Source organism: Eretmochelys imbricata, chromosome 5 (assembly GCF_965152235.1).
Source record: "Eretmochelys imbricata isolate rEreImb1 chromosome 5, rEreImb1.hap1, whole genome shotgun sequence".
NCBI lineage: Eukaryota > Metazoa > Chordata > Testudines > Cheloniidae > Eretmochelys > Eretmochelys imbricata.
In genome coordinates this window covers 18,104,091-18,119,541 of record NC_135576.1, presented here as the reverse complement: position 1 = coordinate 18,119,541, position 15,451 = coordinate 18,104,091, and the positions used below count along the sequence as shown (strand labels likewise).

General features: G+C 40.1%; 1 protein-coding gene across 1 annotated transcript in view; it reads right to left on the bottom strand.

Moving 5' to 3' along the window:
* The window catches only part of DCC (DCC netrin 1 receptor), a 948,458-nt gene that overhangs the window by 237,255 nt on the left and 695,752 nt on the right, over positions 1 to 15,451 (bottom strand). Inside the window, exons 10-11 of the mRNA XM_077816218.1 lie at positions 8,711 to 8,859; positions 6,941 to 7,079 (exon numbers count right to left, since the gene is read on the bottom strand). Of these exons, the coding sequence (XP_077672344.1) occupies positions 6,941 to 7,079; positions 8,711 to 8,859 (288 nt within the window). The remainder of the gene's footprint in view (positions 1 to 6,940; positions 7,080 to 8,710; positions 8,860 to 15,451) is intronic.

Genomic DNA, 15,451 nt, shown 5'->3' with positions numbered 1-15,451 from the left:
TCCCTTCTTCCAGATCTTCAATCAACATGCTAAATAAATCCAGAACCAGTACCAATCTGAGTCACCTTCACAGGAACATTGCTGATTGTCTTTACCTTTGTTTACTGTACTTCAGCCAATGAGACAGTACTTATAACTAAGACAATGTGATTTAATATTTTAGGCAAAAAAAAATCTGTGGGTCACTGTATCAAATGCTTTACAACAGTCTAGAATGATTACAATTGCTTTATTTCCTACTTCTACCAATTTTGTATCTTGATCAAACAAAGCAATTGAGTTTGTCTGGTGCAATTTGTTCTTTATAAACGGATGAGGCTTATTATCTATGGTTCCATTACGTTTGATTAATCATTGGTGTATTATAATCTAGGTATTTAGAGACTTCTTGCTCTTGATCAACCAGTAACCTAAAGTTTAGTGAAGTCAATGGGAACACACATCCATTAACGTCAGTGGTCTTTGGATTCAGACCCAAATTCTTACAATAGATTTCGCAACTCTTTCACATTCATACAATTTTAAAAGCACCAAGTGTCCTCTCCACAGGCAATTACTCTCTGCTGTGTCATTAAACTAAGCAGGTACACAGCACAAAAAACTCCAGATTAACTCTTCCTCCATATTCAAAAACAAATGCTGCCAAGTGCAATTACACTTCAGATCATTAAGCATTGTCTTTTTGCCTTCCTTTGCTGCATCATCACATTTTCCAAAACATAGTACATTACATTTATTTTTGATGTGGCCAATCAAAAACAAACTAATATAACTTCAGATTATATGTAGCATGGGGCAGGGGTTGGGATTGCTGGCAGGAGTCATGACTGGGAGTCACTCTGAATATGAATATGAAACTTCTTATCATTCAATAAAAGAACACATCATGTATCTGGAGGCTGGGGTTAAGCAGTTTTCTTGTAATCTATTTTTAACTAACTTCAAAATGCAGGGCTAAATTCAGGCCTCATTTACACCTGTGCAATCACATTCAGAAATTTAAGACAATGGGTTGCAGAGTTTAGGGGAGGCAGAATGTTGCCTGAAAAATCTTCCTTACTAGCATTGGTGCATGCACCAGAATGAACACACTTTTACTTTCAAATCCCAGGCTACATTTGTAAATCTGGAGGTTACCCAAAAAAATCGTGTTGTATTTGTAAACTGAGAAGATCTGATATGGAATCTTTGAGAGACAATAAACTAATAACCCTACCGACCATTGCTACAGAATCTCTCTTCAGAACTGAACAGAAGCTTGCATTCTGTTTTTGTAGTGCAGACCACACATCCTAATAGACAGATTGTGTTGTGTGCCACATGGATTGCAGTTATTTATTATTTGTATTTTTAAGTGCTGACAATATGCTCAGGGCTGTGCCAAACAGAAATGAAGCCAGGCCCTGCCTGGAAGAATTTATAATCTAAAATACAGACAGAGATGAGAGGACAAACTGGGAAATCAAGAGGATGGAGTAATTCCCCCACTTTTCAGGGAACAGACTGGAAACATGTCCCTGTGACCCACACCATTTCTCGCTGCTCCCATTGGTCGGGAATGGCGAACCGCAGCCACTAGGAGCTGCGGGCAGTGGTGCAAATGCAAACAAACTGTCTGGCGGCCACTGTCTTAGAGATTATATAGGAAGGAACTGTGAGAGCAAGGATGGTCTAGTGCTTAGGGGCGCTAGCCTAAGACCTGGGATACCTGAGTTCAAGTCCCTGACCTGCCACAGAATGTCTGTGTGACCTGGAGGAAATCATTTAGCCCTCTCTGTATCTCAGTTACCCATCTGTAAAATGGGGATATTAGCACTTCCCTACCTCACCGCAAGGTACTTAGATACTGTGGGGAGTAAAGGGGAGTCCGTATAAAAAACACAGAGAGGTCAGATAATATTCTTTAGTTGGAGCTAACTATACCCAAGAGAACTGGGGTTCAGCAGAACCCAAAGAAGTCCTAAAGCATGACATCTCTCACAGAGTGTTTGCATAGGAGAAATCTGCTCTCTTGTGAGTTAGAACCACACAGATTCTGGTAATTTTCTGCATTAAATACTATGAACAGCCTGCATTTCCTCTGCCACTGTTACTTCTCTCCCCACCTGCAAGTAAACACATGAATAGCTCAAGTTATAGAGCCAGCTGTTGATATATGAATAACTTTATATGCTCAGTGTCCTGACTGTGTCAGTTTTATCCTCACTCCTTAATTTTTTTAAAAAAAAATATTCCTATCATCATTATGGATATTAATTATTTTTGAATCAAATATTAAAAAAGAATTTAAAAAAACTGTCTGCCAATTTTTGGGATTAAACACATTTTGAAAAATTCTTAGGCATGATCGTTCAAAGCATTTCTGGAATGGCAAAAAGCCTGACCAAATATTAACTGAGCTGTATATTAAACAGAAAACTAAACATTAAAGAACCGGTAAATTCTATAAGTCTGTGATTCTATAGTTCCTGGAATTGAAGAAGCTATAATAAATCCCTGTGATTAAAGTATATTTCTTAGACTGTACGTTAGATCCCAGAGCTTCATGGATAATTTCTTCCTACAGACATGCAAGGAAATAGTATGTGCGGCTTCTTTATAACATCATCTACTGTATCATATAGTGTGAAAGTGCCACAGAATTTAACACCAGAAGGAACCACCAGATCATCTAGTCTGACCTACTGTGTATCACAGGACATCAATATAACCCAACTCACACACACTAAACCCAACAACCGAAACTAGACTGAAGCACTACAGCCCACAGTGAAGGACGCACAGAAAAAAAGAACACAGGAGGTGAGGTGGGGACCTACAGAAGCGATGACACAGCAGTATTACAGCAACAAAGAAAATCAGATAGAACAACAGTATCAAGGCTTCTTCATCATTTTAATTTTTAGTCCTGTTCAAAATAAACCCTTGGAAGACTGAAAAGGAAATCTGTTTCTTTAACAGAATCCCTATCCCCTTTTTCAACTGTACACCTACACAAGTCTGTTGTAGTATTCATCTTGGAGAAATAAAATAAGATTACATGGTCTTTGCAAAGTGATACAGGGGAAAATGTTGGTCATTAAGTTTTAGAGAGGAAGGTTTTGGTCTTGTGGTTAAAACACTGGCCTAGGATTTTGGAGACCTATATTTAATCCCTTGCTCTACACAGCCTTCCTACTTAATTTCTCTTTGTCTCTGCTCTCCATCTGTAAAACTGTGATAATAATTTTTCCTTTCTCCCACCCTCTGTCTGTCTGATCTATTTAGATCATGAGCTTTTTGGGGTGGGAATGTCTATTACTATTTGTTTGTATAGTACAGTACGTAGCAGAGTAAGGCCCTAATCTTGGTTGTACTCTCTAAATTCTACTGAAATAAAATAATTGTAATAAGTTCTGGTATCACTTTCAGCTTCGCACTCTTTAATTCCCTTCCCTCCTTCGCCGTCCATAGCATTTTTGTGGGAACTCAGATCACTGTATGATATTATACATAAAGGGCCAGATCCCAGGCCCCTCTGCCAAGTACTCCTGGGCTATTGTGGCAGTGCAAAACAACTGAAAAGCTGTCCTAAAGAGGCAACCAGAAATCCCAGCATATACTTCCCCCATTTCCCCCCACACACACAAACACACTTTGGGAATATAGTAGGGGGTCAGGGCCAGAAAGCCCGGGCTCCAGCCTTTCTTTGGCCAGAAGAATGGTCCCAATGGCACCACGGAGGCTGGTATAATTTAGTCCAGTGTTTCCCAAACTTGGGACACCGCTTGTTCAGGGAAAGCCCCTGGTGAGCCAGGCCGGTTTGTTTACCTGCGTCGTCCGCAGGTTCAGCTGCTCACAGCTCCCACTGACCGTGGTTCGTCGCTCCTGGCCAATGGGGTCTGCAGGAAGCGGCAGCCGGTACGTCCCTCAGCCCGTGCTGCTTCCCGCAGCCCCCATTGGCCTGCAGTGGCGAACTGCGGTCAGTGGGAGCCCGATCAGCCGAACCTGTGGACGTGGCAGGTAAACAAACTGGCCTGGCCTGCCAGGGGCTTTCGTTGAACAAGCAGCGTCCCAAGTTTGGGAAACACTGATTTAGTCCATAGATTGCTCTAACTTATACCAAAGGCTTAAATGTCTCCTAGTGGCCCTAGGATCAGGGAAATGGAAAGATGTCTTAAAGACACCTTCCTCTCCTCCCCTCACTACACCAAGTCCTCAGTGTTGCAAAAAGCTACAGTTTACACCTCCCTGCAGCACCAGGGGTAGTTTTGTCTGTGTGTGCTGCAATTGCTGTATTCAGTGGGATGAGTTAAAAGGGCAAAATCTAAGTTGACAGGCTCAAAATTTGACTGTCCTTGCCACAGAACATTACAATAGTTTTACAAATATCTCCTGGATACTGAAAACTCTGTTAACTCTAAAAGAAGAGGAGAGGAACCTGGGTAAAATTCTTAATTCTCTGCTGGGCAGCTCACTCCCACCAACAAAACCAAACCAAGAGCGCTGAATTAGTTTGGATTCATGATAATTTACAACACATCATCTATGTCCGCTGCCTGCCTGCTCCTTTCCTGTAAACTGAACCTGCAACTGACAAGAAGGTTGCTCTGGAGCAAAAGACTTTTGTAACTTTTAGTCACCTGCTGGCACCCAAGAATGGAACCCACTTGTGGGGACAGCATGAAGCAAATCTACTCACTTGCTTCATGTACACATATACAAAACAATGCAAAACTGGTACCAATAGGTTTCATTTCAGACCAACACCCTACCTTCTCCCCTTGCTTAACAGCAGAGAAATTAAATGCTTCTTGGGATGCCATATTCTCCATTTTGCTGTTTTCTGGAATAGTTTCATAAAAGCCCTCTCTTCAGTGACATTTTGTGCTCCCAAAGAGGTGAAATCTTCTGACAAAATTTGCAGAGGATAATTTTCAGACTCATGAATAACAATCTCTCCCTTTCTCACTTCTGATGACATTTAAAACCAAAGTGAAGAACCGAGCCACAGTACTACACTTCACAGTCTGAATTATATCTACATAAATTATGCAAAATATTCATTTTCACTTGTTTTCCTTTTGTTTTTATGATTATAAGTGTGAAGTAATTTATTCTGCCAAGATCCAATCTGTATTACAAGTGATGACTGAATTAGATGGATAGGCCTAAGTAGTACTTGAAAAAATATTGAAGAGGTATCAAATGTAAAATAATTGAAAGTTGAAGTGCCAAATGAGGTGTGGGTATCACAGATGAACCTTATAAAGGATACTACAATGATGGTCTGAAACACTACAGCCTACGATAATATTATCATAGTGTTTTTACCAATTCTGTAGGATAGCAAATATTTGTTTTTTAATAAGGGAAATATTTGTAAATACAACAGAACTTGAGGCAAGTGTTCATCCTTATCTATTTAAATCTTTTCTTCCATCATAGGCACTGCCTAGATTAGGAAAAGGAAATGTTTTTAGCAAGTGTGTTAGCTAATATATTTATAAGCACCATTGTCTTTGTCTCCACTGGCTGCAAAGTGGAGTTTTAAAATGTGTTAAGTAAGTGTTCTGCTAACACGTTTGCTAAACACTTCTGTTTTCCTAAGTTTTGTCTTCACCACAAAAAATGTGTATTTTTTTTTACATCTAAGTAGCCATGTCTCTGTAAAAATGTAACAGAAACAAGGGCAGGTAAGTTCTTCATTTAAATGGAGCTAGTCAAGGTCAACTCTATATCCCCACCTGGGTGTGTGCCTTGTCTCCACTAGGATTTTACAGCAAGATAGTTACCTAGGTGTAAAAAAACACCATTTTTTTGCAGTGAAGACACTGCCCTGGTAAAGACAGCACTACTGTGAGCTTAAGTCAAACAGTGATTCGAATACAGGACAGGAGCAGAGACTGTAATTTGAATACCTAAATTCAGAAATACACAGGAAAAAACCATGGCTATCAGAATACATGCAATTATAAAAATCTCCATCACTACCCCAACACTACCACCACCAATACTAATTATTCCCTTCTAACTTTCAAGGTTCTGTTTTCCTCCAAAAAGTTGTAACAAGTTTCTAGCAGTGAAAAAAATCTACCCAGAAAAGTCATCAAGGTACCACCAGAAGGACACACACATCCATTTTTTGTACACCCAATTATTGGGCTAATTCTCCTGTCATTTACACTGTTTTTACACCACTGTAACCAAACTGATCAATGGAGTTACTCCTGATTTACAAGTGTGGGAATCAGGCTCACTGACTTCACCAGGAGTCACAGCAGCACTTACACATGAATATCAGGCATTAGATGTTTCCAAGCACAAAATAAATTTCAATTTAATATCCCAAGAATGCAGAGACACAAACCGCAGTGCAAGCCATGGGACGAGTGACTATGCAATCACTGTGACAGGGAAGAAAGCAAACCAAACATTTTCTACTCTAGCATTCCAAATATGAGGAAGATCTAGAAACCTGTTTCTTCAGATTACCAAATATAATAAAATACTTTCCATTAAAAAGTGGTGAGGACAAACCTGTGTATAACTTCAGGAACTGGAAAGGGAGGGTAGAGATAGCATCATGCTATGTAACAACCTTCTACCAAACTAGGAAAAATGAAAAGGACAAATGATCATGAGGGATATGACCACAAACACCTGTGAAACGATATAATGGGGAGAGAATGAATCTATGATTTCTGCCTCTGAAAAAGACCTGAATATATTTATTTATTTATTTATTATTTTATTTAAGAGTTTACATTTTGGTAGTCAATTTTCATTTAGTTTGTCGTGCCTACCATTGACTTGAACTGAGTATATAGTAGAGGAGATCCTAAATTTGTCCTGGTCCAAGGATAAAACTTTTACATAGTGATCCGTGATGTTCATCTACAAAGTGCACATTTTTCTTCTCCTTACATTGTCCATCCTGGCACCTGTAGTTCTAACTTACCATCAGAAAGCGTCATGACAGTAAGATCTTCAGTGGATACCCCAGGGCCATATCGGTTATAAGCCAGGAATCGTAAGGTGTATTCCGTGAATTTTTTCAGCCCCTCCAGTTTGTATGATAGTCCATCAACCTCTATATTCTGGGCACATAAAAATGATAATTGTTACTAAGGGGAAACATTAAAGAAGATATGACAGTAATGCTGAGGGATGAACTGATTACACAGTGGGGCTTTTCTATGTCTAAGAGGTAATGCTAAATCCTTATTTAAGTTGCTGTAAAAGGTAATTTGTAACATAGCATTGCTTGTTACAGCTCAGTTCTCAATAGATTATGATATTAAACTGCCACAGTTCAAGATATAGCTGACTCTGGTGCTTATACCTTTGGTTTAGTTATTTAAAGCACAGTAGAAAGTTACCTTACTTAAATCAATCACTCCTTCTCCCATAAGAAAGTGATAGGGAAAGGAAGAAGGGAAGAGAAGGGAGAAAATAAGGACTAGGAGTCATGGAGGAATTCCAGGAAAAAAAGGAGAGAGTGAAATAAAGAAAGACAAGAGAAGAGAAAGAAGATTTTGGGGGGTGAAGAAGCCAGATAAATCTACCCTGGGATTTATGATGCCTGTGACTGTTACAGGCTACTAATAAATTAAACTGGCTCAGATGGAGAAAAAGGGAGTCCCTATTTTACTACCCTGTCCTCTTCTAAATCTCTATTATTATTATTTTTAAGTCACATTTCAACCACATAGCATCTTTCAATGACCTCTACAGGATCACTATGCCACCTTAACTTTACATCAGCTACTGATATACTATGTTAACAGTCTGAACTGTTTAAACTGTTTATTTGCTAGAGTGCAGGATCCTTGGAGCAGAGACCATGATCTTATATGTTTCCACATAAAAACACACAGTCATTGCAGAACACCAATAATAATGATGATGCAAATTCCCTTTGTTTATATATCTCATTTATGAGAAATACAGATAATGCCTAGACTGGGTTTATATATTTTACACTCCTGGAATGGACCTGGCCCTGAGGAAAGGGAAAATGAGCCACTGAGGAAATAAATTAGATCATATCTACCCCCATTTCATTGGTAGAACTTCCCTTAACATCAGTAGTAGTTCTGCACAAATATAACAGGGATTCTGTGTCTGAAAAATCTAAAGGACTGTTATAAGGGAAGGGCTCTTTGCTTCGTTTCTAGATTTTGGATAAGAAACGTAAACTAAGGGCTTGATTCTCTCCCGCTTACACCAATCCATAAGGCCTGATCCTGCTTCCATATTAGTAAATCATAAGACTAACGTGGATTTCAATAGGCCATCCCATTTACTGCCGTGGAGATACTCCTGTCTTGCACAGTGTAAGTGAAAGAAGAATGAGTTCCTCTATATATTAAAGTATTTTGTAATAGGCCTGTGTAATATTCAGCTAAAGTGGCATGTAAATTCTCACATTCAAACCTGCCAGGGGTTCTAACGACTTGATTTTTTTCAAAAAAATCCCGTCTACTCACTGCCTTTCAATGCACATTTCCAAGGTACTTAACCTGAGGAGTAACCACTCCAGTCTGTTATGCCATTGAAGCACCAAAATTTCCACTATCAACAGGTTTAAAGCTGCTGAACAGATATCCTCGATCACTTGGATTGAACGCTTCTTCTCCTTCCTGTCTGATTTTGTCATGTCATCCAGCAAAACCCTGCTCTCACAACTAACTGAAAGAAGAACATACAGCTCCATTAACTTGCTCACCTGTTCTTTTCCAGTAACAGTCTCTGTGCAGAACAATCTGTAACCTTGGACTGGACCATTTGCATAGGCAGGGGGTTCCCAGGAAAGAAGAACTGAGGTAGGTGAGGTAGATACAGCCCGCAGGTTTTCCACTGGCCCTGGAACTTGCACTGTATGAAGAAAAATTGCCTGAATAAAAGCAGTCATTTATTGCAGCTCAGTTCCTTAATCATTTTGTTATCCTTTTGATTGCTCTGGCATATCCAGCCCCAATATGTGTCCCCAAAAGCGCACACTTTTCCTGCTATATATGACTGTGCAGAGTTGAATGTTTTTAACATTGGAGTGAAGCGTGTTTCTCTATGAGGAAGCATTTAATAGACTTGAATGGTGTTGGGGCAAAGCACGATTAATCCATAAAGAAGATCCGCAGAGTGATACAACATTGCATCACAATAACCTTCTAAGTACAGAGGTGGCTTTGTAAAATACTGCCCTTCGTTTAGCATGTTGTTACAAGAAGTATGAGCTATACTTGTGATTAATTCCTAGTGCATGGAAACAGAGAAGTTGCTCTCCTTTCCCTTCCCTCGCATTCCTTCACCTTTCTGCACTTCTGCTTTTTGTTTTGTTTTTTCTTAATATTCTCTCCTGATTTTTCAAATCTATCTACCTATCTAATATGAGGTATAGAAAAAACAGTCCAAATCTGATCAATCCCAAGACTGGTTCAAGAAAAGGAGGAACTTTAGCAGACCCATTACTCTCTACTTATAAAAGAGCAAAACTGAAAGACACACAACCTAAAATATCAACACAAAACCCAGCTTTTCAGAGAAATACAACGTAGCCTTACCATACTTCTTGAATATCTATTCAAGCTCTGTATAGACTGGCTCAACTGCTACTTGTTTAAAAATTGATTTAATGCATCATATATTGGCTTGGCCTCCTATTACCAGTGCAACAATGGGGTTTTAGTATCACTCCTACTTACATTGTTGCTTCATGTCCCTGTATATTTACTTAACCTTAGGTATATTTTATATGCTTTCCTGTAACTATCTCTTTGGATCACAAATGCATGGTTGCTAAAAGTAATCATCATAATAAAAGTAATCTTGGGCATGCACTGAGGGCCAAACTGGGAACTATGAAACACACAAGTAATCCTATTGCCTTCATGGATTCACAGTTTGCCACTGAACATTGCTAGTGATTTGGTAGGAAGAAACGCAGTTTAGTGTGACTGAGATATAAGTAAAAACTTTCAAACCTGGATGCCTAAAGTTAGGTCCTGATATCCATATTTAGGCATTTAAAGAACTTTCAGGTTTGAATTTCTGGTGAAAGATAATTATATGAATTGGTAAGAAAATGTAGCACATCCCCAGTTCTGTTTCATAACAATGGTTTTATATTTGTGCAATATCTAGCACTCCGAAGATGTTACTGGAACTCAATACTTATAAAACTAAAAGCAACAATAAAAGTGTTATAAACTGCAACCATCTGACAAAATCTTGCAATTATTGGAGTTAGTGCAACCAGTTCTAACAATACTTTAACCTGGAACAGAGTTATTTTCAGGCAAAGGAAAATCTGGGGCCAAAAACACAGAAAGCTGAATTATTTTCCATTTTCAGTATGATTTCATAAAATTTGGGGTAGGAAGTGAGAGAGGAGATTTTTTTTTGGCATGAACTAACCCAAAATGAAACTGCCTGTTTTCTTCACAAATTTCATGGAAAAGCCCCCCCCCCCCCCCAGTGTTGCACAGCTCTATGTTTTTATGTTTTATGTTTTTCACTCTTAATTCTGATTGTCACACATTATTAATGTTATGCATTCACTGTTGACTTGAACTAGTTACCAAATAACAAAAGTGCTATACTTGGGAAACTCCCTTTACCACTAATAGCCATTCCATACATAATCATTCCTCACATGTCGGGCAATGAGAAGGAACCACTACGCTGACTAATACTTTCAAGTCTGTCTCTACAGTTCATCTGTCCCTTCAGCTGGAACCCAAGGAGAAGAGTAACAGATGAGAGAAAAAGGAAGAAAATTGGCAGAAAATTCGCAGAACAAGTTGAGAACCAATTCTGAAAATGATCTAAACTCTAAAGACTGGTGTGATCAACAGTGTTTAATATATCTGAGTTGTTGTTGCATGTCTATACCTTTTTCTTGCCTGAATATGAAATGGTCTATTCATATTTTACATATAGAAAATGCCATCAGGCAAAACAAATTTGCCAGTTATTGTGCAGTTGAAAGATAGCAGCATTACAATTCCTATAAAAGGCTTTTCACAGTCAAATGAATGTTACCAGACAATTTCATAGAAGAAAGCTGTTAGGGTAAAACTAACAGGTTTGTGGCAAGTGACAGGGAAAGAACATGATACTTTCTTCTGCTAATACCTGTGTATTTGACAATATACTAAATGCAAAGTGGAGGATATCAAAAAGACTGCCACCCGGCCCAGAGTAAAGATCATGGTTGACAATTTCATTCCTCTGGCCCAAACAGAACTCTGTAATAAGGATAAACAATGGGAGACAGAACTTTCTCAGGGGCTAGACCGAGACGTGGAGTGAACTAGTCCCTCAGGAACCAAGGCTTGTCACTCTCTACTCCAAGTGTAAGGGGCATTTCTTTGACTTCTAACAAATACATAGCAACATGTGTATTAAAAAACCCAAAACCAAACAATTCACTCGGGTGCACACACTGCACCCTCTGGGGAGAGGAGGAAAAAACGAACAACACATGCCAGATGTCTGTCACATAGCTGAATGTACTACTGGAAGGCACTCAGATACTGTGGTGATGAGCATGGTAGGAGAACCAATACAGAATTTGTAGAAAGCTAAAAATCAGTGAAAGGCTGCCAGTGACATATACTTTTAAATGGCTTTCAATATTCACTCTAATATAGAATTAATACATTTTAAAAGGTTTTTTCCCTCCAGCTTTCCATTTCATTATATTTCAGTTTGCCTGACAGGCCCGCTAATATGCTAAACTTCTCAACACTTTGGCGTGCAGAAATTCTTTAGTCTCTGCTGATCCCTGCTGACAATAATGTAGGGGGAAATAGCATTTTGTTTTGGTCCTTGTTTTCCTGTTACTTTTTTGTTTTTGTTTTTTTGTTGGTGGGAAGGCTTTAGAAGTACAGCAAGAGCCATTCAAGCAGCACAAACTACTTCTCCCAGAAAAGTCATTCTCTTTAGATCAATCAGTTTCCTGGCCAAAAAGAAACATACCCAAAGATGGGAAAGAGCAAAGATTGAGTGCTTTTTGCCCCATATGGACTGTGCATAAACTGTGAAGTCATATTTATATTTGATCATTAATACTCACATGAACAAAACATGCTAAGCCTACTTATTCCATTGAGAATTTTCCTCCTGAAGTTTGAGACACTTTTGTAAAATAAAAGCTACATTAATTGTGAAAGAATTTGATTCTACTCTCACGTATAGCAGTTTTACACCACTGCGAACCCACTGATTTCAGTGGAGTTACTCCTGATTTAGACCATGTAAATGGGAACAGAATCAAGCCTAAAGCTACAAGTGGCCAAATTCTATATCATTTTCAAGGCTGGCTTTAGAAATATGGTTCCGTTCAATATCTACATAAATGATATTGTGAATAGCATAGAGAGTTCACTTATAAAGTTTGTGGACAATATCAAGGTGGGAGGGGTTGCAAGCACTTTGGAGGACATAATTAGAATTCAAAATTGCAAATGACTGCCCAAGAAGGAGTACTGCAGAAAGGGGCCTGGGGCTTATAGTGGATCACAAACTAAATATTAGTTAATCACTGAAACAAATTACCTTGAGAGGTCATGGAATCTCTGCCATTGGAGGTTTTTAAGAACAAGTTGGACAAACATCTGTCAGAGATGGTCTAAAATACTTAATCCTGCCTCAGTGTGGGGGACTTGACTAGATAACCGATTGAGGTCCCTTCCTGTCCTACATTTCTTTGATCTATAATACCTATAACTGTCTTAATTTCTCCATAACTGCTGAAGGTTCCACTGTTTCTCATTGTGCCTGAGTGGAGTTAATAGGGCCCCATTTCAGCAAAGCATTTCAGCATGTGCTTTATGTCCATTCCTATTCAGCCAAGCACTTAAGCACATTGTGTAACTTAAGCAGTTGCTTAAAGTTAGGCACATGCTTCTGGACTTCATTGAATAGGAATAGGCTGCTGAACTGGGGTGTGAGAATTTTAACATTGGTTTCAGTGCGCACAGGTTCAAACCTAACAAAAGCTGCCTTTTTTATTACTTCCAGCAGATTGTCCCCTCTGATGAGGTAGGTCAAGACAAAGGAAACGTAGGTCAGCATTTGAATGCATAAGGAAGGCAAAAAACATTCACAGCTGCTGAAATAGAACAGTGTTTATTTTTTAAACGGTCAAAACCAATGTTTTTAGATTAGAAGTCAATTAAAAAAACTTTGTGAGCTTAATTTCAGTAGGTGTATAGAAGTAAGAGGTCCAGGACCTGTTTTTCAGTGCTCCATAAGTGCTACTGCCTACTTTGGTCATGCATAACCAGATTCATAGAATCATAGAATATCAGGGTTGGAAGGGACCTCAGGAGGTCATCTAGTCCAACCCCCTGCTCAAAGCAGGACCAATCCCCAATTAAATCATCCCAGCCAGGGCTTTGTCAAGCCTGACCTTAAACACCTCTAAGGAAGGAGATTCTACCACCTCCCTAGGTAACGCATTGCAGTGTTTCACCACCCTCCTAGTGAAAAAGTTTTTCCTAATATCCAACCTAAACCTCCCCCACTGCAACTTGAGACCATTACTCCTTGTCCTGTCCTCTTCTACCACTGAGAATAGTCTAGAACCATCCTCTCTGGAACCACTTCTCCGGTAGTTGAAAGCAGCTATCAAATCCTCCCTCCTTCTTCTCTTCTGAAGACTAAACAATCCCAGTTCCCTCAGCCTCTCCTCATAAGTCATGTGTTCCAGACCCCTAATCATTTTTGTTGCCCTTCTCTGGACTCTCTCCAATTTTTCCACATCCTTCTTGTAGTGTGGGGCCCAAAACTGGACACAGTACTCCAGATGAGGCCTCACCAATGTCAAATAGAGGGGAACGATCACGTCCCTCTATCTGCTGGCTATGCCCCTACTTATACATCTCAAAATGCCATTGGCCTTCTTGGCAACAAGGGCACACTGTTGACTCATATCCAGCTTCTCGTCCACTGTCACCCCTAGGTCCTTTTCCGCAGAACTGCTGCCTAGCCATTCGGTCCCTAGTCTGTAGCGGTGCATTGGATTCTTCCGTCCTAAGTGCAGGACCCTGCACTTATCCTTGTTGAACCTCATCAGATTTCTTTTGGCCCAATCCTCTAATTTGTCTAGGTCCCTCTGTATCCTATCCCTACCTGCCATCGTATCTACCATTCCTCCTAGTTTAGTATCATCCGCAAATTTGCTGAGAGTGCAATCCACACCATCCTCCAGATCATTTATGAAGATATTGAACAAAACTGGCCCCAGGACTGACCCTTGGGGCACTCCACTTGATACTGGCAGCCATCTAGACATGGAACCATTGATCACTACCCGTTGAGCCCGACAATCTAGCCAACTTTCTACCCACCTTATAGCGCATTCATCCAGCCCATACTTCTTTAACTTGCTGACAAGAATACTGTGGGAGACTGTGTCAAAAGCTTTGCTAAAGTCAAGAAACAATACATCCACTGCTTTCCCTTCATCCACAGAACCAGTAATCTCATCATAGAAGGCGATTAAATTAGTCAGGCATGACCTTCCCTTGGTGAATCCATGCTGACTGCTCCTGATCACTTTCCTCTTGTGTAAGTGCTTCAGGATTGATTCCTTGAGGACCTGATCCATGATTTTTCCGGGGACTGAGGTGAGGCTGACTGGCCTGTAATTCCCAGGATCCTCCTTCTTCCCTTTTTTGAAGATGGGCACTACATTAGCCTCTTTCCAGTCGTCCAGGACCTCCCCCATCGCCATGAGTTTTCAAAGATAATGGCCAATGCTCTGCAATCACAGCCGCCAACTCCTTTAGCACTCTCGGATGCAACGCATCCGGCCCCATGGACTTGTGCACGTCCAGCTTTTCTAAATAGTTCCTAACCACTTCTTTCTCCACAGACGGCTGGCCACCTAGTCCGCATGCTGTGTTGCCCAGCGTAGCAGTCTGGGAGCTGACCTTGTTCGTGAAGACAGAGGCAAAAAAAGCACTGAGTACATTAGCTTTTTCCACATCCTCTGTCACTAGGTTGCCTCCCTCATTCAGTAAGGGGCCCACACTTTCCTTGGCTTTCTTCTTGTTGCCAACATACCTGAAGAAACCCTTCTTGTTACTCTTAACATCTCCTGCTAGCTGCAGCTCCAGGTGCGATTTGGCCCTCCTGATTTCATTCCTACATGCCTGAGCAACATTTTTATACTCTTCCCTGGTCATTTGTCCAATCTTCCCCTTCTTGTAAACTTCTTTTTTATGTTTAAGATCCGCAAGGATTTCACTGTTAAGCCAAGCTGGTCGCCTGCCATATTTACTATTCTTTCGACACAGTGGATGGTTTGTCCCTGTAACCTGAATAGGAATTCTTTGAAATACAGCCAGCTCTCCTGGACTCCTTTCCCCCTCATGTTATTCCCCCAGGGGATCCTACCCATCAGTTCCCTGAGAGAGTCGAAGTCTGCTTTCCTGAAGTCCAGGGTCCGTACTCTGCT